Source organism: Alligator mississippiensis, chromosome 5 (assembly GCF_030867095.1).
Source record: "Alligator mississippiensis isolate rAllMis1 chromosome 5, rAllMis1, whole genome shotgun sequence".
NCBI classification, from domain to species: Eukaryota; Metazoa; Chordata; order Crocodylia; family Alligatoridae; genus Alligator; species Alligator mississippiensis.
Genome location: NC_081828.1, coordinates 52,759,812 through 52,785,234, shown reverse-complemented (window position 1 = coordinate 52,785,234; position 25,423 = coordinate 52,759,812). Strand labels below are relative to the sequence as shown.

At 48.5% G+C, this 25,423-nt stretch overlaps 1 protein-coding gene across 1 annotated transcript in view; it reads right to left on the bottom strand.

The window, feature by feature from the left end:
• CACNA1E (calcium voltage-gated channel subunit alpha1 E) overlaps nt 1–22,067 on the bottom strand; it is a 234,373-nt gene extending 212,306 nt beyond the window's left edge. Inside the window, exon 1 of the mRNA XM_059728377.1 lies at nt 21,568–22,067. Coding sequence (XP_059584360.1) covers nt 21,568–21,833 — 266 coding nt within the window. The 5' untranslated portion in view covers nt 21,834–22,067. The remainder of the gene's footprint in view (nt 1–21,567) is intronic.
• Between the last annotated feature and the right edge of the window lie 3,356 nt (nt 22,068–25,423).

Sequence of the window (25,423 nt, the reverse complement as noted above, 5' to 3'; positions counted from 1 at the left end):
GCCTGCTGCTGTGTTGCCTTCACTGCCTGACAGCGTGGGCAGGGATTGACTAGAAAATGTTGGATTTTTTATTTTTAAGGCCATTAATGGCCCAGGTCCTACATGCCACTTCTGGCTCCCTGCAGCGTGTTCCATCCAGCCCTCTGGAGGTGAGGGGGTAAGGCTGCTGGAGTCCAGGGACAACAGAGGAGCCAGGTAGCATGCCTCCATGATCTCACCACAGCACAGTGCCCCCCTCCCCATGGCATTCCAAACACCGCCACACAATGAGGCCTTTTAAAACCACCCTCTCTTTCTAGAAGTCCTCAGCTCACCACATCACTCACATTGGCATATCAGTACTGATCACAGCCTCACAGCTTTAGGTAAATTAGGCCTTAAGCCTCATAATATTAAGCTATTCTCTCAAGATCTGGCCTATAGGAGCTGCCCCAAATAACAGACCTCTACTCTAATGCACATTCCCACTGATATCAGTATGATTGTCTAGTATGGATAATATGGCTCCAACAATCCCTCCTCAGATGGATTTCCAAACCTGAAAAAGTGGGACTTCAGATAGAAGTAAAGGCCTGAGTGAACAGCTCTGTGAGTAGGGACAGGCACTTCATTTCCAGTCAGCACAAGGCTATCCAAAAGTAAGTGCCTCCAACCATGGGTGCACAACCTGACACCCTCAAGGGCCCACATTTCAGAGGACGGGATATGATCCAAGTATTTAAGGTAAGTTGGATACCCTGAAATGTAGGCACACAATGCCTAGTCCCCTTAAAAGATCAAGGCTGCTGATGTTGAAGGGAGCCCAGGTGGAAGGGCCTGCCACTGATTTGCTTGCAGGATTGCAGCCTGAGCCTGTACATATTTTATTACAAAGCAGATCAGGTCCTTTGACAGAGAGGTATGATACACTGCATACATGGTGATTAATCATGGAGATAATTAGATTTCCTCCCTTTTGAATTAAATGGACCCCAATGCAAGTCACACGAATATTAACATTCCATTAATTGGGGAAGAGGGTAGAATACATTCAGGCGACTTCTCAGAAGCAAGTATAAAGCCCAGCCCTCCTCCCCTCCAAGTCCTTTGATCTCCAGCAGCTGTGTTAAACAAGGTGGACAAGTAAAGACTTCCCTCCCCACCGCTGGCCCGCTGCCCAGCCAAGTGAAAACAAAGCACTTAAAAGCAAAAAGACAACTAAATCCTTTTCAGTTTCCATCGATCTTTAACACATCTTTGTAATAAAAGTCTTATTGTCATCAATAAAAAGAGAGAATCATTGTCAGACAATGCTCCCTTACCTCTGCTACCTCCCTACTAGCAAATCACAGGCAGCAGAGGGAAGAAGAGAGGAGCTGAGCCCCATGGTACTTTGGGGATGGCCAGCTGTTCTGTTTCAGGAAAAGACAGATACCAATGGAGAACCAGCTTCTCTTTGGTTCTACAGCTAAGGGAGCTCTGGTGGGCTCCCTGCAGCAGCTGAGAAGTGACGCTGTGAATAAACAACTGCACTCTCGGGACAGAGTTTGCTCTAAGACTCATGAGGAGGCTGCAGAGAGCAGAATATCGCATCTGCTATCTTACACACCAAGCAAAATAAGTAGGAGGGATGGTTCATATGACTTCAGGGGAACTCCCCTTTACACCCCTTCAATACAACTTGGGTGAATGCATGGCAGGATGTAGTATTTTTGCTGAGCTTCACTCTGCTCAAACAATGCTTCCCCAAGGCCACTGAGCCTGCCAGAAGTCTGGGGTTTGGCTCAGAGTTGGTGCAGCTGAGCTCAAGTAGGGACAGCACCTTACTATGGGGCTGAAATACTTAGCTGAGGAAGCACACAGTAGGGTGAGATGGCTGATCAGGCACCAAGGCAAGGAGCTTTAGGGAAACAAAAGCTCATAGATTCATAGATGGTAGGGTCGGAAAGGACTTCAAAGGATCATTGAATCCCACCCCCTGCCAATGGCAGGAAAAAGTGCTGGGATCATGTGACCCCCAGCCAGGTGCTTGTCCAGTCTCCTCTTGAAGACCCCCAAGGTAGGGGAGAGCACCACCTCCCTTGGAAGCCCATTCCAGATTCTGGCAACCCTAACCATAAAGAAGTTCTTTCTGATGTCCAACCTCAATCTACTCTTCATCAGCTTGTGGCCGTTGTTCCTGGTTATTCCCAGGGGTGCTCTGGTAAACAGAGCATCTCCCCCTGATGAGTTTGTATACTGCCACAAGATTCCCCCTCAGCCTTCCCTTGTGCTGAAAAGGTCCAGGTCCCTCAGCCTTTTCTTATAGGGCCTTTCCTGCAGGCCTCTAACCATATAAGTGGCCCTCCTCTGGACCCTCTCAAAGTTGTCCACATCCTTTTTGAATTGTGGTGCTCAGAATTGGATGCAGTACTCTAGCTGTGGCCTTCCAGTGCCGTATGGTGGGAACCTTTATCTCCCTGGACCTGTTTGTGATGTACCTACTAATGCATGACAAAGTGTGGTTAGCTCTGCTAATTACTTCATCACAATGACGACTCACATTCATCTTGGAGTCAACAACGACTCTGAGATCCCTTTCTGCTGCTGTGCTGCTGAGAGGGTCATCCCCCAGCCTATAAGTGTACTGGTAATTCCTTCTTCCTAGGTGCAGCACCTTGCACTTGTCCTTGTTGAATTGCATCCTATTGTTCTCTGCCCATTTCTCTAACCTGTCCAGGCCCACCTGGATTCAGTTTCTTCCCAGCAGTGTGTTTGCTTTGCCCCACAGTTTGGTGTCATCTGCGAATTTGGACAGAGTGCTTTCCATGCCCTCATCCAGGTCGCTGATGAAGATGTTGAACAGCTGTGGCCCAAGTATTGAGCGTTGGGGGACCTCACTGCCCACATCTTTTGAGGTAGATACTGACCCATTCACCACAACTCTCTGGGTATGACTCTTAAGCCAATTTGCCACCCACGTGACTGTGTAATCATCTATGGCACAACCGTTCAATTTGTTCATAAGAATAGGATGGGATACTGTGTCAAGGACCTTCTTAAAGTCCAAGTAGATGACATCTACCTCAACTCCTGCGTCTAACCTCTTAGCGACCTGGTCATAGAAAGAAACAAGGTTAGTCAGGGAGGAATGACCTGCTATGAACCTGTGCTGGTTGCCCTTTGGCATATTACCTGCTGGACTCGTAAAAATGTGATCCTTGATAATTTTTCACGGATTTTCCTAAGGAAGGATTTTCCCAAGGAAACTCCCTGCCCTGTGTGTTGGTTTGTCTCCTAGTTTTGGAGCTGGTGGTCTGGAAGGCAGCGGTCAGAGACTTCTGCCAAATGTGTGTTATCTGTCTTAAAACAATTCCTGAAATAAATCTGAAATGCCAGGAAGGAACCATTCAGGGAGCCTCCTGTTAAGCTCCCCTCTCTAGCCACTCACCTCCAGCCCCTGCAGTATGCAAACTAGGTACAAACACACATACCATTCAAGCTTCCCACTACACAGTTCCACCATTGCACCTGCTCCTACCTCAGAAAGGTAGAGGCCTCTGTCAATTGATGCTAGCCCTGATCTGCAGTGCCCTTGCTGGCACTTCCCCTCTGGAAGCCCATTCTATTGCTGCCCCTCACTGACATATCCAATCTGGTTGTCTCAGAAGCACACCCGGCGTGTAAGGGTTCTGAGATAGGAGCAAACATCTACGGGACAGAAGTTACACTGAGGCCGACCTGGTCCTGCTTCTCCTCTTATATGGATCTCCATCACTATCATATCCAAATTAATAGATTCATAGATGTTAGGGTCAGAAGGGACCTCAACAGATCATTGAGTCTGACCTCTTGCCTGGGCAGAAATGAGTGCTGGGGTCAGACGACCCCAGCCATATGCCTGTCCAGCCTTCTCTTAAAGACCTTCAAGGTAGAGGAGAGCACCACCTTCCTTGAAAGCCCATTCCAAATGTTGGCCATCCTTACCGTAAAGAAGTTTTTCCTGATGTCTATCCTAAATCTGCTCTCTGTCAGTTTGTGACCATTGTTCCTTGTTACCTCAAGAGGCGCCCTGGTGAACAGAGCATCTCCAATTCCTTGCTGCACCCCCCCTAATGAATTTGTAGGCAGCCACATGATCACCTCTCAGCCTTCTCTTGTGGAGGCTGAAGAGGTCCAGGTCCCTTAATCTCTCCTCACAGGGCTTGGCCTGTAAACCCTTAACTATACGAGTGGCCCTCCTCTGGACCCTCTCAAGGTTCCCTGTTATTCAAAGTCAAAAGGAAGTCAAAAGCAAGTTATTCAAGTTGTTCTCTGTTATTCAAAGTCAAAAGCAGCAATGGCACTAATCTCTCTCTCTCTGCTTTCCTTACCTATAGGAGAAATTGTTTGACTAGGGGAGTATGTGACTGAGCAAGGAAAAGTTATGCCATGGAAGTGAAGTGCTGAAAAAAAGAGATACCTTTTCCATTGGCCAATATTCTAATCTCATGCAGCAGCGAGGTTCATATCTTACACACACTTCCTGGGAAGATTTTGCTTCCTGCAGTGACACACCTCTACTGCTGGTTCCAGTATCATTTTTCCAACTTAGGTGTTACAGGAAGTCATGGTCACAGAGAAAGAAGTGAATCCATGCCAGAACCATGGATGACTATGAGTATCAGGACAGTAGGATGAGTAGGGTAATAGGCAATTTGGAGGACAGGATTAGGATTCAAAATGATCTTGATAAATCAGAAAAAAATGGTCTGAAATCAGTCAGATGAAATGCAATAAGGCCCAGTGCAGAATACTGCACTTAGGATCAAATACACAAATACAAGCTGAAGGCTAGGCTGCAGAACTGTAGGAATAGACCTGGGGGTTAAGGTAGATATTAGGCCACATTTGATGTTGCAGACAAATCCAAGAGCATACTGGAATGTATTAACATGAATATTTCATACATGTCAGGGGAAATAACTTTTCCACTCTATTCAGCACTAGTGAGGCATCACCTGGAGTACTGCATCCCAGTGTTGGATACTGCACTTCAGAAAAGATGTGGACAAAATGAAGAACAATAAAAATATTTCAAGGTCTAGAAAACATAATATTCAAGGACAGGATGGAAGACCTGGGAATATTTAGTCTAGAAAAGAGAAGACTAAGGGGAATTTGATAATCTAATACAAAAATGGTCAGTATAAAGAGGATGAGCAACAGTTCAGTGTTCACTGAGTGCAAGACAAGAAAAATGACCATCGATTTCTATAACAGAAACTTATATTGGATATTAGGAAGAACTTTCTATATATGAGAGTGGTTAATAAGCACTGGAACAGATCATCTAGAAAAGCTGTACCATCTCCACTGTAGGATGCTTTTAAGTGTAGGTTAGACAAATATTTGTCTGGGATGGTTCAGACAGAGCAGAGATGTTCCTGCTTCAAATGTGGGGTTAGACTAGATGATCTTCTGAGGTCCCTTCAAGCCCTATTCTTCTATGATCTCTCTGACAGAGGGACCTTGAACTGAACTCTGTTTATAAGGAGTCACCACAGAGAATACTGCACCAAGGGGATTTATGTTGCTAAACCAATGGGCTGCTGTATTTTACAGCAGTGCATGTGGCTTCATTCAAGATATGTTAAGTTGCACAACTCAAGCCTGAGGCTCCTGAATGGGTGAATTGCTAGTGCCAGATGCATTTCTGATAGGATGGCATGTAATCTTCTGGGTAGCCAGAAAGAAGGGACATTGTTTGCCATCACAGCTATCTAGGCATCCAGTAGCACTGAAAAGTCCAACAGGAGTCCCAGGCTCCAGACCAGCTTAACCTGGGGCAAGATGTCCTAGACAGGATAATAAATACTACAGGGATGACAAGTTCGTCCAAGCACTCCTCTCTTGCTTGCAGGTTCACCTCTCTTTTGTGTGAATTAAACTTGGTCACCTGCTTTCCCCTTCAGGTGATGAATCATGCCAGGCATATCAAGAGCTGGAACATGTTACAGTTTACCTCTGCTAGAGAACTGACACAGGCATGAGGGTCATCCATGCCCAACTGGTGCAGGGGGACTGGACCCAGTGATCTACAAGGTCCCTTCCAGTCCCTAACAATTTATGAATCTATGAATATGCAGCTGGGGCACAGGAATGAGCTTTGTGTAACTACTGGTGGGGGGCTTTGGAAATAAAATGAAATGTTGACCCTTCATGTTCAGTCAGAGGCAGGACCAAAGCCATTTCCTGGGCATTTTCATTTGCCCCAGAGCTTCCTGGAAGTGAGACAGGAGCACATAGTGATCAATGGCAGGCTTTCAAACCACAACTCAAGAGAGATGGCCAGGCAGCAAATGTGATGAGAGATTGCAGATGCAGTTGCAGATCTATTTAGCCTGCTAAGGAGAAGAGCCAGAGGGGATTCAGTCAAGGTATTTAAAAGGCCACTCAATGAAATTAATGGCTGATAAATTAAAAACAAATAAAAGAAAATCTTTCATGTAGACAGCCTGTGGACTTTACTGCTAGGGATTCAAACACTGTCACTTGATATTTCAAGAGGCTGGTTAATGATGGTTCTATTAATTCCATTTGTCAGCAGAGAAGATAAGAGGGGTCAGATCCCTGGTTGAAGAATGAACACCAAATGCTACAGGAGCTGGGAAGGGTATTCTCCAAAGAAAGCACAGCCCAGGAAAAAGCATTAGCAGCAGGCTCACTTGGCATGGCCTACCCAGAGGCAAGATGTCACACTTGGTCATATAAGGTGTAGCATAGAGCAGGCTATTATTTCGGGCGGACGGCTGCTTAATGAGTTTTGGTGAGCTGTCAAGGGCCACAGGTGTAGCCCCACCCCTTGACAGGTGTTCCACCCCTGGTCTCTATCTTGGGACCAGAAGTCCCACCCCCTAACCCCTGACCTTTGCCCCCGGAAGTCCCTCCCCTTGCCCCCAGAAGGGGGTTTGCCATCTCGGAATTGGGGAAAATTATTTATTAAAAAACTAACATTGACAATAACATATTTTAATTTTATTTTAAAAATATATTTTTCTCCTGATTTGTGTGCATTTGTGAGGTGATTGCATAACAGCTCAAAATGAAGTCTTACTTACATATTGTGGAGGGGTGGGGAGGGGCAGGGTATGGGCCTTGTGGGGGGATGTGTATGGGGTGTGGGGGAGGATGTGGAGGTGTGTGGATGTGGGTGGGTGGGTATGGGAAGGGTTGTGGGGGGTGTTTGTGGGCATGTGTGGGTATGGGGTTTGTGGGGGGCTGTGTAGAGTGGGAGGGGGAAGTGTGTGTGTTGGGGTGAGCGCATCTGTGTGATAGGATGTTTGTGTGTGTGTGGTGGGGTATTTGCAAGTAGCAGTGAGAGGGGCTCCCCCCACAGGCACCTGGTGGGGTGTAAGGGGGGGGTTGTGAAGGGTGTGGGGGAGGGTGTAGATGGGTGCAGTTTTTGTGGGGCATGTGATTGTGTGTGGGGAAGGTGTGGTTGTGGGGTTTGTGGTTATGGTAGCATGTGCATAGGAGCCCCTGCATGCACCCCACCAAGCCAGTCAGCACCTACCCCCACCCCACAACATCCCAGACCCTATATGCCCATGTGCCTCCCCACCACAGCCAACAGCATGCAGCTCCAGCCTCACCCCGCACCCACTCTGGACTCATCCCTGCTGGAGTGGATGAGTCAGAACCTAGGCACAGCCCTGACCTGGCCCGCCCTGCACTGCCCGCCCATGGTGCAACCTGCCACCCCCTGGGCACACAGCAGGGCTAGAGTGGTTCCACAGCTGGAGTGGCTCCTTCTGGCTTCCACTGCCACTGGCCCCAATCCTGTGGTACCAGCAGGGACCTGAGCTGCTCAGACCTGACCCCACGTGTCCTGCACCTGCTCCGAGCTCACCCGCCCGGGTTCACCAGTGGTGGCGTGGGACAAAAGCTGTTGCTCAGTGCAGGGGAAAAGCAGCCCCTCCCCCTCCAGCTGATAGCCATTCCTGCTGCAGCCACCCAGAGCCCACACCACGCCAGGCTGCCCTGCGTCTGCTCTGCACTGCCACTGCTGCCATGCTGGGCAGCCCAGAGGCGGCAGTGACAGCAGCAGAGACACATGGCAGCCCAGCACAGTGCAGGCTCCAGACGGCTGGAGCAGGAACAGCCAGGAGCTGGAGGGTGAGGGACCACTTTTCCCCTGCACTGAGTAACAGCTTTTGTCCCATGCCACTGCTGCTTAGCCCAGGTGGGTGAGCCTGGAGCAGGCACAGGGTGCACAGGGTCGGGGTTGTATAGTGCGGGTCTCCACCAATACTGCGGTGCTGGGGCTAGTGGCAGCCACTGCCACCTAGGCTGTCTAGAAAGGCAGTCCAGCTGTGGAGCTGCTCCAGCTCCGTTGCATGTCCAGGGGTTAGCAGGATGCAGCACAGCTAGACTGTGCCTGGGCCAGGGCCAGGACCAAACAAAGACCTACCATGGGCCGGATGTGGCCTGTGAGCCATATTTTGCCCACCCCTGGTGTAGCAGGTTCCCCATTTCCCACTGAAAATCCTAGGGATAGATCTGCGGTGCCAGCACCTCACAGTGATGGGGTCATCTGTGTTCACTTGTAATTAGAGCTGAATGAAATTTTTATTCACTGAAACCAAAGTCTAGGGCATCTAAAACACTTGGTGAATTATTAAGGTTAAATTCAGCAATAAGTTTTGACTGAAATAGAAATAAAAAAACCCAAAACATGCTAAATAGTGCATTATGATATTTCCCAAATAAAACATTTCCATTATTTGGTTCACAAGAGGACTTTGGTATCATTCACAAAAGCAGAATTTGGGTGTGGGTCTCTTTCATTCTCTCCAACTGAAGCTGTTCTCTTCACATGACATAAATATTTATGAGCTGAAGGAGAGCAAACATGTAGATTGGAAAGTAGTGAAGATGCTTCCCTGGGTGGCCACAAGTCCCTGCTCCAAATCAAGCAGAGATTTGAATCTGGTGTCCCACTTTTCAGGCAATGCCCTAATCCCTGGGCTATCAAATATCCATGAACTACCATCACCACCCACACCGCCTCCTCAACTGCATTTCCTTGTCAATCTAGCCCTTTTTTACCGAATGTTCAGCATTTTTATTTGAAAAAAAAATTAAATGCCACAGATCAAAATGAAAAGTTCCAGCACATACTGAAGCAAATGTTTCATTAAAGACAAAAATTTTTTTTTTCAGTTTTTCAGAGAAAAAAAAATTGTTTCAGGTTGACCCAAAATAAAATTGTTTTCTGGTCTGGCCACTGCATGAAAAAGAATCAATTACTCACACAGTCTTGCTTATAATTACCTTGCAGGGCAGGGAGGGCTCACACTGGTAAAAATCATCAGAGGACAAATGGCCAGGCACCAGAACCTTTTCTTAGGAGTTTCACGTGAGTTATGATCTTACTTCCTAGCTCCCATTAAAGCCACTTATTCCTCCATTGCTGCCCACACTGATACATTTCAACAAATACATGGAAAATAAAAAATAATATTTGGCCTGTTTTGGGTCCTTTGTTTCTTTTCCTTGAAAATCTGTGAGCAATTAAGAGAGGCTTAAAGAAAACAAGTGCTTTAGCACTGCTGTTGCTGTGAGCAAGATAGGTCCCCAGGCACTAGATTCATTTGCATAAATGTGAAGTGTGGGACTGGATGGCAGCAATAAACTACAGGGCAGGGGTCAGCAACATTTTTGGACAGAATGCCAAAAACACCCGCAACCTCAACTTGTAAGATGTTGGCATGCCAGGTATGGATGGCTGGGGAGCCATGAGGGGTCTGATCCTTGTTGTGGCAATGTAATCCTGGGCCCTTCCCCGCCATCTGCCCCGAGGCATGCATGTCAAGCAAAGTGCTTTCACATGCCTTGCTCTGGCACCCATGCCTACCCCTGCTATAGCGACTTTCTGTCAGTTAGTTCTGATTTAACCTGGCTAAATTAGTCACTCCATCCCCTCTTCTCTGTACCAGACATTTAGTGCATCTCTCTTCATCCTGCAGCCTGTAAACTTCACAATCCCATGATTCCCAAATGCAGATGGAAAAAACAGCAATAGATAGATTGATCTGACAGATGCACAGAATTAAATAAGAAATGGTGTTGTGACTGGGACATTACAGGGTGCGACAGAGACATGGGCGGTATTCTGCAGGGCAGGTCTTTTGAAGCTCTATGAACACAGAACCAGACCATGTGGCATTAATGCAGGAGGCATTAATGTTCAGGGTGGCTGCCTTGAACAATACAGTAATACAGAGGAGTGATATGTAGAGAAGATTATCAGTGGGATTCTAAAAATGCCTAGTGTTGGCCTAACTCTTCAGAAGCCACTGAGCATTTTACTACTGACTTCGTTAAGAGAAGAGCATGGCCAACACTAATCTCTTTGGAGAATCTCACTCTTATGGTCACTCCAGGTACTGATCTATGTTAAAGCAATCACAAGGCACTTAGATCAATATAGAGCATTGCATGCAGGGACAAAATCATCCCATGGGCTCCACTCACTTAGATTAAAGAGGGCAGTGCATTCTCCTCTATTTAAGCGTGGCCTTTTGCCAACTTATCAATGGACACGGCTCAGGTGTTCCTGCAACAGTGTTCCTTCTTCCTCCAAAATGCCTTGTACTGAATGAGTGTGGATGCAAGTGTCCATAGGAGGGCAGAGCTAAGGTAAGGATAAGGCTTACTCACACTGATCAAGAGAGAAACTGGGACAAACACTTCCAGAAGTGGTATTCTCTTTTTAACATGCTCAATTTGTCTAATTATCAGAGGGGTTGAGCACTGGCAAGCCCATGCAAAGCCAGAGGATGCTTAAAGCTTTCAGCACTGCAATAAAGGAGCTCTGGGATATTTCTGTTATGGACACACAACTGAGACTCTTCTGAAAATTTGTCTGTGTTGCCCCAAGAGAGATCCAAGTTGGTCACTGATAGCCAAGTGTGAGGGAAGGCACGAGAAACAGAAAAATCAGAAAAGATACACCACCTCTCTCTCTCTTTCTCTCCCTCTCATGCTTTTCCTTCTTTGTTAGTTGTCTTATTATACAAACTTCCAGCCACCCAAAATGCACAGCAGCACTTGCCTCCCTCTAAGTCTGGTAATGAGAGCCTGTGTCTCTCTGGCTCTCTCTTTTTTTCCTTCCTCTAGCTTCTCAGATAGGATCATTAGGGAAATGATAAAAATAGGTTTTCTTATTGATTTATCTCCTTTATCCAGTGCTCTCTCCCTCAAATAGTTGACTTGGTTCCTTAGCAACTCAGCTAATTCCAGCCACACTGCACACCTGTAGTTTGCTAATTTCCTTCCTGGTGAATTTCAAGCCAAGGACGGGGCCAAGCAGCCAGCGGCAATAAAGCCGAACTGTTTACAACCCAGTGGTACAGAACTGATCCCAGCCTTTTACAGTAATTCAGCCACTTCAGTCCCAGCTATACCCTGCTCTGGGAAGCACTCAAATAGAAGATGTTTTTGATAATCGCAGACTATGGGTTCCTGGATTGGTTTTGCACTAAATCTATATAACAGCTAGGATGCTGCTGCAATGCTGAGCTCTGTTCCCCTCTGCCAGCTGATGAATTATCTCAGAATACTGAAGGCAAAACTTTCTGAGATCAGCATGCTGGGATTAGGCAAACAATGTAGAAATAGGGACTGTGAAGAACCTTTTCCTTCCAGAAAAGTCAGAAAAAAGGGTATACAGTAATCTGGGGAACAAGCCAACAATAGAAAAAGTCAGGCTAAAAACTAATGTCAGATTCACCCAGAATCTGTTGCTAATGCAAAGTCTGCCCAGTTCCAAGGCCTGAAGAAGGATTGATGATGCTGACAGCACACTGATGCAATATCCCCAAGTGGCTGAATGTGACATAAATCACTCTCAGTTCTGCATGAGGGCTGGGAGCTGCAGCAAGTCTTCACTGACTCGCCTTCACCATCTGTGGTTTAGTGATGGAAAGCAATTAGATCATGTTAGCTTCTCCACTCTCTCCAAGCCTTTGGAGATGAACATCCTAGTGAAAGGGATGGCACTGGGGGAAAACAAGGACTGGGATGCAGGCAAAATCCAAGCAGCCTTGCTAGCATCTGCTTAAAAGGTAGAAAATCTGTCTTAGAAAGGAACCAGATGGGTGGGGCAGAAATTCAGTTCTATGTTTATTCATGCTTAGTTTTTCCTACACTCCCAGCTCTGTCTTATAGGGACCAATTTCTCCTCAGCTTCTGGGAAATGTAGTGTTCATCTTCATTCCATTCCAGTTTCCTCCAGATCTTCTTAATCAATAGATCCTGCCCCAAGCTGTAAAAGCAGCATTTCCTTTTGAGGTGCAGGGGGCAATTCCATCTCTTTATTCACGGGTCTTGTCACTTCACTCCCAAACCTTGCAGAGCACCCACCTTCCCTCTGTCCCTCTACACAATGCAGTCCCTCTGAGTGAGATATCCTTCTCCTTTGCAGCCACCCAAGCAGCCTTCTTGTATCAGCCTCGGCAGCATTCCATCTAACTGCAAGCCACATCACTCTATAAGGCATTCTAAGGTCCAACACCCAGATAAAGCTGTATGGTATTGTACTGAGCTCAACCTGGGGCTTCTTCAGACCCCATTTCACTAATTATTTTGTAGGGAAGGGAATTTCCTGATTGTTTGGTAGGGAAGGGAAAACAAAGATGGCCACTTTTTTTTTTTGTCTGGGATGTTTATGATCCAATATTCTGAAAAACGGAAGTGAGATAATGGTCTCCTGGACATCCTGAGAAATTACGACACTTGTGCATTTCTCTACCACATGTTTGATGCTTAAAACATTTGATTCTTTCTAGGATGATTTCTTTAAAACTGAGCATCCTACACACACACACAGACTATCTTTGGGCAATGGAAAAGTGACTTAAATATAGCATCACAGCAGCATAAATACTGAAAGCTATCAATGGGCCCCACTGCATATGTATGGTATAAGGCATGCATAATATAATGCATGTAGGTACATATGCAGTGCATATTTTATATATTTGCCTACTCTATACACATAGTGGGGCAGACCCTCATTTCCAATATGGTCCACTTGTACCATTCCAGTAATGCGACAATACTGTGAAGATAAACAAATCTGAAAAGATACTGATTCCGTTATAGGAAGCTTGTTGGAGTCGAGACATCTCAAGCATGCAGCACTCTAGAAACACCCAACTAGAGATGTATGCTCTAGGGCATGGGCGGGCAATTATTGCAGGTGGAGGGCTGCTTACTGAGTTTTGGCAAGCCATTGAGGGCCACATAACAGTCAGCCAGGGGCAGATAATACTAATTTTCTAAATTTTTTAGGGGCCCCGCAGGCTGGATAGAATGGCCCAGCTGGCCACATCTGGCCCACGGGATGCATTTTGCCTGCCCCTGCTCTAGGGAGCTGTTATTGTCAATGCTCTAAATTGACTAGGGAGCCACAACAGCCCACACAAGCCCGAGCAAAGTGTCAGAGCTCCAGGGTGGTGATCTAGCCCCTCTTCTCCACTTCCATGTCTGTGCCAAAGAAGCCCTCTGTCATATCCAAGGATCAGAGCCATAAGTTTAAATTGCCCTTTTTCATACTAGTTTAACACCACTACTACATTCCTTACTTCAACGGAGATATTCTTGGTTCAGGCCATCTAAGCTAAAGAAAATTCAAGTCAACAATTGGAAGCATAAAATTAATGTAAGGAAATCTAAAACTCTACGTGCTGAATCCGCACAAACAGCCAAATTCAGTGTAAATGTTGTGTTAGTGTGCACAGGCCAGCTACACAACGCTTGGATTTGACCTTTGTAATCCACAGATATAACAGATAAATTAAATGTATGTGTTTGAATAGATGTCACACATGCAAGCAAAACTCTATAAAAAGTTTATTTTTTTCCACCCTACCTTCCCTTTAAAAAATGAAAGCCAAATCTCTCCTCCTCTTTTTTTTAAACAAAAAAGAACCACATCATGTGATTTTCTTGCCTTAACATCAGTTTTTTAACTTTGGTTGCCACAGCAACAGGATGCAACTTGGCATCACCATGACAACAGCTGCCTCTGTTTAAATTCACCATCTGACAGGCAGCTTCTCTCTCTCGCTCTGGCTGTCAAAAAGATGGACTTGCCATTACACCTACTCCCAAAAAAAGGCTTACAATCTAATGAATGAAGGGCAAAACAAGCAGCATTGAAAGAACAACAGTAACATGTTAGAAGGTTATGAACTATTCTCATGGGGAGTATAGTCATGCCACTGTCAAGTGCAGGAACCAGTGGATGAAGTTACTCCGTTTAGGAAATCCCCACTAATCCCCAATTTTGCTTGAAACAAATCCTTACAAAACTTATACTGTTTTTTTTTTTAAGAGTCCTAATAGCCCTGAGTGGAGTGTAGGAGTAAGGAAGGTAGTGCTGCTGGGATCCTGGCTGAGCACTTGACAAAGAGATGCAGTAAGGAATGCCACCCAACTGGACACAATGGACACAGATACTCACATCAATGGGCACTATTATGCAACAGTTGTTCTTCGCTGAACAGCGATAGGACATTGCTGCACTGAAGCTCACATGGATGACCCTGGCTAGAATTGTCTCTGGACTCTGACAGTGCTACAATGAAGATACTCAAGGCTCAATCGTCCATAGCTCTGTATCTTTGGTAGTCATTGTCACCAATGCAAAATGACTGTGCAATTGGTGTAAGAGACCACCTTTACCACAGGAGATTTGGATACAGGTGACATTAGAGTCATTGCAACAGATAAGATAACCAAGATGCAGGAAGAGACAGAATGTCAGAAAGGCAGCAACACACCATATTAGCTCTACCCTTTACAGCCACTGCAAAAACTCCTAGGTCAATGGTGATGGTTATGGCTTCATTACACATTCTGTCACTCAGCCAGTGTCCCAACACAGTAACAGATGCCACCTGAGTCACCCAAGGCAAAACAGGACTCTGTGTTTGCAAACAACTACAGTCTGCACAATTGTCCTTCATCTGAGCAATCTAACCCTTCTGAATAAACCCCCTTTATGGCTTTTGTTTGCTTTCAATGGACAGAGACAGTGCTGCCAGGAAACAGAAACAGTCTCAGTTTGTGCATCTGTGATGGAGTAGAAGCCCTTGTGAACAGAAAATTAAAAAATGTGTTTGTGTGCGTTTATGTGTCCTCTATAGAACAAAATCCACAAGCTACTTCTAATTTTGGCCTAGAGGGATAGGTTCTTAGGCTGAAATATCTTCAGTCTAGAACTGGGCTTTCTATCTGCTTAGGAACACAGAACTAGTGGCAATACATTTGGGGTGTATGTATCAACTATCACCATCTTGGAAATGACAACTTTGTAACAGGGTTGGAGTACTGTTGTATCCATGGTAGCCCAAGAAGTGCATCAGAGGCAAGGATTTGTTGTGAGGGCACTTGATGCCTGCAAGCTTATCCAACAGATCTCCCAGCAGTTGGTCCAATAAAAGATAATTTAAAAAATCATTGTCTCTTCTAGACATTTCCTGCCAGTCTGGCCAGGCTAAGACAGAATTGTTGTCTGGAGGAGGGGGTTTCAGATAAGGACCTGATTTACAAATAGTTATGGCTTTAATTAGGATAGAGGTAGCAGAGGAGAGAGGGAACTTTGAGTCTGATAGAAGTCTGTTCTCCCTTTAGCATAGGTGGATTAACAAGAAGTATGGATGTGTATCAAGAGAACACAAAGTCCATTGTGCCTCTTGCAGAGAGCAGGACAAGGCTACCCAGAGAGAAAGAGCCAGGAAAAAGGAAGCAGGAACCAGCAGAACAAATCCAAGAAGATACTGTCTCTCTCAGGATAAGTGACTGGACAGAAGGGGGTCCCATACATGTGCAGGGAGCTGACTCCGATGCACTGGAAATCCAGCGCATCAGAGCAGACTTGATTAATCGCGTCTGCTGGAGAATGGAAATAAACATGCTCCAGCAGACTCTGGCGTCAGGTGTATTAGCGTCCCCACACCAAAAAATGACTGTAGGGCACTTTGAACTAAAGTTTATTCGATAAGCTTTAGTTCAAAGTGCCCTGCTGCCGTTTTTCAGCATGGGTGATGCTGACACACAAGACGCTCAGGTGCTTTTAATTAAAAGCTCTCACTAATTAAGGCACACACCCCTCCCCCGCCACCTCCCAGAGCACATGTAAAAATGCCCAAGGGGATCGCTGTATACCCCAGAGAAAAGCTATCAGAATCAGAGTGAGAGAGGGAAATTCTCTTCTTTATACACAACAGGTTTGTCCCTCTTTTGGAGAGAGTGAGCAGTAAAAAGATAAGAGTTGAAAGAGAGGCAGACAATTTTAATAGTTCCCTTTACCCTATGTCATAAACCAACCAGAGAATCTCACTGAAGACAACAGGATTACAAACTGGCTTAAAGTTTACGTGAACACATAAGTGCTTTTCTAGACTGGGGGAGAGTGCTTAGAAACTTGAAGAATCAAGCCCATAAGCAGAAGCATTGACACTAAAAAATAAAATGCAAGGGTATTTTTCTCCAGCTTAGACCCTGCAGTACCTCTCAAACGTCTCCAGATCAGCCCAATAGCTCCACATGCCCACCTTTACCTAACCAGCCTGGTAAAACCCACATGGCAAAACATACATAAGCCAGGGCTTTCTCCCTGGGATAATGAGCCATGCTCACAACCCAACTTTCATTTTCTTGGGGGTGTCTAGCTGTAACCAAACAGGATTAAACCAAAGATTAATTGAGTGGGTATCAGTGAAGTGCATCTCATCTCACATTCTAACTGAATTGTAGCTTTCCAGGAAGCTGTGCAAATGAAATCAAGACAGGAGGTCTGGATGCTGACTGCTACTCCCCCAGCAGAATAAGTGCAGGTAAAGGGGCAGGAATGGGTCATTGTCATGGGAGATTCAGCTTGAGTTGCATTTGAGTTTTAAAGTTGACTTCAGAAAGAAAGACAGGAAGAAACCCAACACTCCTTTAGCTAAAATCAAATGGCTTCTGTCCGGCCTTCTGCACATTAACAGTAAAAAGAGCAACTCTGCCAAAGCTAATAAATCAGGGTTTGGGGCTTGAAATTCTAAGAGGTCTGAATCCTCCACAGGAAAATAAAAGCCATTGCCTCACATTTCTCCTTCTTCTACTCTATGTATCATCCCTATTTACACTGGAAAGCAAAACTGAAGAGGTTGCTGGTTATAATTATACATTTACCCGGCAGATATACAGGACTGAATCACCAGCTCCCAGTTATTTTTATCCCTATTACCTAGTCAACTGGATTTTAATGAAGAAGCCCCCACATCCCCCCTTCCCAACTGAAGATGGCTTTCCTCTGTGTCATCCCTATTATAACTAGTACCACTGAAAATAGCAAGCATCCTTCCTAAGGCCAGCCACACTCTCATTTACTGTGGCTGAGATCCAAAACTCACCTCCATGAACTAGTGTGATTGCAAACTCGGAGACAATGCTGGTATTCAAACTGCAGGCATTGCTCTAGACAGGTGAGACATTCAAGCAACTCTATGGAGCCACTGGAACTAGCTAAAGACAATATCCCTTTTAATTGATTACACCAGTGTACAATTACCAAGAGAAAACAACAACCCTTGCTACATTATCTGATAATAGTATGCAATTTCAGTGCCCTCTCATTATAAGACTCTGTTGTAAAGGTAGCATTGTCCTAAGTTATTGTACTTTGAGCTCTTGCTCCACTGAAGAGAAATATAAACTCTGGCTGTTTCAGGCATTTTGCTGCAGCCTAAAAAAAGAATAGTCACAGTATTAAACTAAGAGGCTGAAGAGATTGAATTTTCATTCACACCACTAGAGATTTTCTCATAAATGTGTTTCAATTTCCATTTTCAGTGCACGTTCCACTTCATCCCACTCATACATTCACTGCATAAGGCTATCGTCAAAACAGCCCAGTCTACACAAGAGATAGCCAAAGCTATCAAGTGGTGCACTGAAGAACAACACAAATGCTTTCAGGTGGATGAGATTCTTGGAAAGAGGACTACTTAACTTGATTCCATTATTTTAATTAGAACAGTGCCTAACATTTGCATTTACAAAATATCTAGAACAGGGGTGGACAATTATTTGGGCCCAGGGGCCACATAGGGAGTTTTTGGGAGCTGTAGGCTGGGTTACCATGTAACAGCTCACCAAACCATGCAACAGCTCACCAAACCTCCCTATATGGGATGGGGCCATGGGCAGGAAAGTTGGTAGGGAGCTGGCACAGGTGCGGACAGGCAGCAGCCTCAGCAGAGTCCGCTCAGCTGGGGGCCCTGCTACCACTAGGGCCAGCTCTGAGCTGCCCTTCTACCCTGAAGAGGGGCTAGAGCTGCAGTTCGGCTTCAGCATCAGTGGTCTGGGTGGCGGCAACAATGGCTGGGAAGAAGCTGCTGCTGGGCATGGCAGCAGGTGCAAGTGCCTCCCCGTCGCAACTCATGGCCCTTTTTGCTGTAGCCACCTGCAGCTCCTCCCTGCCACAGCCACCCTGCCAAGCATGGGGACCTGGGGCAGCCTGGAGGTAGCACCAGTGGTATCAGTGGCAGTGGTGAGGAGTTGCAGAGCATCCCTGGCATGGTCTCTGGGTAGCTGCAGTGAGAAGGGCCTGGAAGCAATGAATGGGAGGTGGCCACACCTGCCGCCAGGTCCCACTTTTTCCCTGCACCCAGCAGCAGCTTCTGTCTAGCTGCTGCAACTCATAGTGGCCAGGGCGGGTGGGTTCAGAATAGACACTGCAGGGACCCCGGCCCACTGAATGGGGAGGACTGGATTCAGGTCTGGGACCAGGGCCAAGGCTGGGGGTGGGTCTAGGGCTGAAGCTACAAGCCCAGCTTGGAGCTTGGGCCCTGCCTGCATGGCTCCCGGCTGGTCTCCATGGGACTGCCAGGAAATGGAACCCAACTGTGGAGCTGCTCCAGCCCTACTGCATGCCCAGGGGTGGTGGGATGTATCCTGGGCCAGTTGGCACCTGGGTCAGATGGGACTGAGAGAGCCATTGGGCTGGATAAAGTCCCTCCATGGACAATATTTTGCCCACCTCCTGATTTAGAAGCTAAACTACTACCACGTATTGCAAATTCTTGTGAATAATGCCCTGGAATTTCTTTGGTGTGGTGGTAAACCATTACACACAGACTGTAAGAGGCAGAGACTGTGTTTATATAAAATGGTATATTGCACCTTATATAATGGAGCCCTGACTCACTTTTGGGGGAGGTGGGGTCTGGTCATTACCAATGTATAAATAAACTGTTACTATTATAAATAAAGCAGAGCTAATAGCCCCACCTATATTTTACAAAGCAAATGTTATTTATAATTTGGCATATTCTGGACAATGAGAGTTATTCTTCTAACAAATGCTACACAGTCACCCAAAGACATGTGCAAGTATCTTTCTGAGCAATAGCCATGCCTGAAATGCTTATACACTGACAGCCCAGGCCAGATTGCAGAAACAAACACCATGCATTGTTAGACAAAAAAGGTTTAAATAGTCAGTGAAGCATAGGAGGTATTTAGCAAACTTTTGCAGCTCTTCAAATACCCAAAAGCCTTTCACTTGCCTTAACAGTCTCAAGTGCCCTGCCAATATGCCAACAGCTTTCAGAATGTCACTAACCCAGACTGGCCCCAATTTGGCAAACATCTTAGACAAGCAAATGTGTAAGTTTCACTGAATTGGATCCTTAGTGTTAACATGCCTCTTTTCTGTACATAGTTTCTAGTTACAAATGAAAATCAAATCTTAAGACTTTGTTTCAAAATTACAGCATTTCTTGGAACAGCATTTTTGTAGGGCAGGAATGGCTTTTTGTACAGGGACAAGTCTATTTACACCCAGGAAGGGAACCGTGAGACCTATCAAGTTAGCCAAGAAGTTTCAGGGGAGAAGGGTAGTGACAGAAGCCATGTGCATTTTTCAGTGCAAAATTTGGGGCAGAGTTAAAAAAAAAAAAAGCATGGCAATCTCAAAGTTTTCAGGTTAGCTCCCTTGTGTATTATGGAGGCAACATGCAGAGAACTGTGAAAGTAGCACAAGGAATGTGTCCTAGTGGAAAACTTCCCAGTTCACCTCCAACCCTAAAACACTTCCTCCCCTCCCAAGTATATATATTACAGAAGACAGAGATGGAGCACATACAAGGGTGCCCACATTTTCCAGAAGTGGTGTTTTCTGGGGGACTGTTCACAATAGCGTCAGAGGTCAAGCAAAAGTACGGTCCTGAACTGTGCAACGACCAGAAATTCCCTGCAGTGTAAAACAGGCTGTTCTGGGGACTTGGGGAATGAGGATGTGCAGCAAGTGCAGAAAAGATGGGTTGGTAAAGGGTGGAAAAAAACTGACCGTGGGCAGGGTGGGGCCAAGGCAGCAGGCTTATCCGGCCAGACAAAGAAGTGCGTCTCTGGACTACTAATGACGCCCAAGAGTTGTGAGCAGGGCTGAAGCTACCCGAGAGGATGGAGCGTCAGGAGCTCTTGCGGACACTGCACAGAGCCCGGGCCTAGGGTCGGACCCGAAGAGTGGCCGCGTGTAGCGGCGCGCAGGAAAGAGCTCTCCGCAGCGCTGGGCGCGGAGCTGTCCTCGGTGCTGAAAGGGAGTGCCCTGGGCGCGCTGGCGGCGGGATCTGCCCTTGGTGCTGAATCGCGGGGCGCAGGGGCGGGGGCAAGCAGTACAAGACGGCACTGGAGAGTTGTGGGACGGGGGGGGAGTTTAACCAGCAAGCACTACCAGTCCGGGGTAAGAAGCAGCTAGTAGCTGAGCTCCTTGAGACGCTGGACCCAGAACAAGGGACGATCACATGGCGACACTCCCCCCCCCCCGCCCGCACCCTCCCGCAGCGAATAAAGCTGGGCCTCACCCAAAACGGGGGGGAGGGGCTCGGCCAGGAAAGCTCAGCACGTCCCCGGACCACAAGTGCGCCAGCGCCTGTTCCCCAGCACGCTCGCTCGCCTCTCTCGGAGCCCAGGGCGCGGGAAAGGGCAGGGAGCGCCCGAAATGAAGGACACGTGGGAGGGAAACGAGGCACCCAGCAGAGTGGGGCACGATCCGCGGGGCCCCCCCTCCCCTGCAGCCCAGCTCTGCAGTGGCTCGGATCGGAACAGACGTGCATCAAGGCATGGGGGGGACCAGCCACTTCTAAGTCGGGGACCAGGCCTGGGTCCCTAAGATGGTGCTGAGGAGCTCAGCTCTGAGTGGGGACCGGACCAGCCCTCCCCCGCCCGCCAGCCCTGCCAGGATGGCGGAGGTAAAACTTAGTCTGCCGAGTTGGTGAGGTCCCCGTGGGCACCGGCGTGATCCTACCCCCGGCGCCGCTCCTTGTTCCCAAGAGACGCCCCGGCCGGGGCAAGGGAGGCAGGGGAGGGGGGCGAGGCGAAGGTAGGCGGCGCAGCCCAGGAGCCACGAGCCCACGCCAGGCCGGCGGGGGAGAGGGGCCCAGCGGGAGCTGGCGGGGAAGCAGAAGGCAGGCGCTTACCTGAGAGCCACCGCCGCACGCCCCTGCCGGCTCGGGCTCAGGCCCCGGCCATGTGCCAGCCCGGACACGCAGGCCCGCGGGGAAAGGATATGGCCAGTCGATGAGCTTCTTGGCGTATTTCCTCACCACGTTATCCTCCCCGAAGAGAAAGAGGGATCTGTTGACGGTGAAGCAGTTCTGCCGGACCGGGATGGGGTTGTACAGAGCCATAGTCCTGGCCCTCTGGGCTTTGGTTTGCTTGAAGGCTCCCGGGGTGCCCCCGGCGGGGGCCGCGGCGCCCGGGCGGCTCCTGCTCTGCTCCGAGCCGCCGTCCGCCGAGCCCAGGCGGCCGGCCACCGCCTCCCCGAAGCGCGCCATCCTGGAAGAGAAGAGAGAGGTGATCCGAGCGGGGCTCCCACCCCCTCCCCGCGCCGCCGGCTCTACAGGCAGCCGCGCTGGGGCCGCTCCATGCCCCGGGAGGCGGCGCGGAGCTCCGGGAGGCGGCCGGTCCCTTCAGCCCCCGACCCAGGGCATCGCTCGGCGTCCGCAGGTGCCGGTGCCGGTGCCGGTGCCGGGCGGGGCGCAGGCGGCTGCCGCGGGAGGTGTCCGCTGGCCGAGCCGGGGGCGCGGGAAGCAGCGGCGCCTTCCCCGCGGAGCCGCCCCGAGGCTCCTCTCAGACGCGCCGGGACCCGCCTCTCGGCCCGCAGGCGCCGCGCGCCGCCGCCCGCGCCTTCGCCTCCATCCGCACGGGGAACAGGTGGCCGCGCAGGCCGGCCCGCTACAGCCCGGCGCCCAACTTCCCCGCGCCCGGCTCCATCGCGCTCCTCCGCCCGCCGCAGCCTCCCCCGGGCCGGGCCGCGGGACCGCGCACGCGCGCACACGGCCGCACACAGCCCCTGCCCCCAGCGCCAGCACCCCCGCCTTCCCCGGCCTGAGGGTGGGGGCGGGCGCGGGCGCGGGCGGGGAGGGCGCCGCCAGGAACAAAGGCAGCGAGCGGGGCCGCCTGGGGCTCCCGGGGGGCGGCTCGGAGGAAACTTCCCCGCTCCCGCGCTCCGGGCAGAGCCGGGCGCTGATTGGGCGCAGGGCGAAGTGGGGGGCAGGGCACCACCCCGGGCAGAGCCCCAGGCAGCCCTCCCGCACCAGGCCCTCTCACAGGAGGGGTCTCATCGTCCGTGAGCTCCCTCCCCAGACTCTCTGGTCGGCCCGGAGGGCACAGCCCCACTGGCACCCACGCGGCACCCCTCTCTGGCCTGTGCTCAGCCCCTCCAAAGAGAAAATCAGACTCCAGGGGTCTTGAGCTGGTCATCCAAAAAGATGGAGCCCCCAACCCCAGCAAAAAACACCCCCCCCCCACCACCAAACCAGCAGCCAGTTTTGAAAACACAGGTAGTGAATGCTGCTGCTGCTGGATCTCAGTCATATGCTCTCTAATCAGCGTGAAGCTGCCTTGTTTAAGAGCACTTCAATAACTCAGCCCTTCATACTGACATTGGTAAATCTTTATGGCAGGAATAGTTTCCACTCTGTCTCAAAAGTGCCTTGCACAATAGATCCCCCCTCCCCAAGGAACTGCTGTAACCAAAACAATAAACCTTAAGAGTTGACTGACTGTCCCTGCTGCTAGTATATTGTGAAAAGGCAAGTAAGGGCTATTGGAAAAATGGAAGAAAACCCAAGGCAACAGGGCTTCTTTAGTACATAAAATGAGAGAGACATTTAAGCAGGTTAAAACCACTAACAGCTATTAGGAGACCTTTACTATTTAGATTCTGTGACTGTTCAGGTTCTGATCTGCCTACAAGCCAGAGAGCCATGAACTTGCCAGGGAATCAAGTTATAATTGATGGCTCCAGTGAAGCTATACCAGATACACAGGAACCAGTTCACTGAGGCTACCTTATAGGCATGCAACAGGGTAAAGCCCATCACCTACGCTGAGTGAATGATGAGAGGGTTCAGAGCTTAATGAGCAATTCACAGCATGGAAGCAATTCAGCAAACTTCATTCCCCATGCCCTCCATGGCAAAGTGTCTGGATTGTTTGTGAAAGTCTCCTCCTTTCCTCAAACCAATTAGTGATTTTTTTCCAATGAATGTAGATAACTTGAACAAGCATGTGAACAATTTTCACAATTCACACAGCACTGAAAGGATTCACTCAAGTCATGTGGTATTATTTCTACTGACAGACTAAATGGTACGCATACTGCTAAGACAAGTCTGCAAACTGTAAATCTGACAATAAGATACAGCCTGACGTTCACTTCTGCCCAGCATGTGTGACTCAAAATTCCCAATTGAATTTGGAAAACGGACCCAAATCCTGGACTGTGCAATGGCATCATTGTAACTAGTCAGTTAGCATGGCCCAAAAGCCATGGTCAGCTAGCATGGCCCAAAAGCCACAAGTAAATCACCCCACTAGATGATGGCATAACACTGGTATAGAAGCAGTCAATTCTCTCTGTGCCTTAGATCCCCAGAAGTCCCCAGATGCTGCACTGGTTGCTCAGGCAGTCAGCAGTTGGTAAACTTTTAAGATAACCCTTAATCTGTTGTAATACAGGGTACAGAACCTAACTAATGCAAAGCCAGACTGGGGTTGGGGAAGGCAATGGTGAACTGAAACCACTGTTGCATGCACATCCACCCTTACTTCTTTGCCACAGCCAAAGGTCTGGTCAACTGCTTTCCATGATGCACTCAGCTCTAGGCAAATCTACATCCAAATGTTTCCCTTTCTTGTGTCTGCAAGACTGAGAATTTCTGTCCTGCATCCCCATACACACAAGTTTCTCTCAGCCCCTACAAGAAAATAGACACAACACCTGGTCTGCAGAGGGTTTAGAGCAGAGGTGGGCAAAATATGGCCTGTCAGTCAGATCCAGCCCACCAAGGGATTTTATCTGGCCCATGGTGAGTCCCTTGGCCTCGCCCAGTCCAAGGTTGGGGTCAAACCCCACACACCCACTCAGCGGTGGGTGCATGGTGGACAAGCCCAGGCCAAATAGGATCAGTTGCTCTCCCTCCCCCATCCACCGCACTAGGTCAGCACCTTCCACCCCCACCGTGCCAGTCCAGGTCAGCACCCCACCCCACCCCCGCACAAAACAGCTTACCAAAACTCCCTAAGAAGTCCTCCAGCCCAAATAATTGCCCATCCCTGGCTTAGAGGTTTCAAACAAGGAAGGGGAAAGGAAGATAAATATTTGGGCTCACCAGGCTCATTCCACCCTTGGGTCACTGTCAACGTCAGAGCTGCCGCAGTGACAGGCTTGGCCCATTGCCCTGCAAGCCAGACTCAGAAGTGGTTCCCAGCTATTGCCAATACTTTGCTAAGTCTGGGGGGCAGTATTGATGGCTGCTGAATCCAGTCCAATGGATTCACTTCAGACAAGATGCTTCCCTAAGCAAGTCAATTACAATTTTCTCCCTCCCCTCCTGCACCACATTAGGAATGATGTTGCTGTTCCTATTTCAACCATTTAAGCTCATGTTAATTAAGCTTGTAGTCTGGCAAATTGCCCAAGACTGAGCCCCAGACCAGCCAAGCTCCCATCTCATCATATCTGAGCTCCCTGACTTGAGTTGCTTGGAGGTCCAAGTGTTTTCTCATTTGCATCAGGTTTGTTCATAGATGAGCTTTGCACTCTCACTGGGACAATGCTGGGCTCTCATGATTAATCAAATCAGGCACATTCTGACTGAATGGATAGCAGTGGGGAAAAGGGCTTCAGCATTCTCCACCTGTCCTGCTGTTTCACACACACAGAATGGCTCCAGACACCTCCAGGACAAAGATAACCTGCTTTCTCCAATGGACCTCTTCATCCTCCCTCCTGCCCCCAGCATTGGAGAGAATGGGGTATGGGACTAGCTCCCCCCACCTTCCCAGTGGGCACCAGGGACATGGCCTCACTTCCCTCCACAGGATAGAATATTATTTTGTTCTGGTATGGAATACAAGG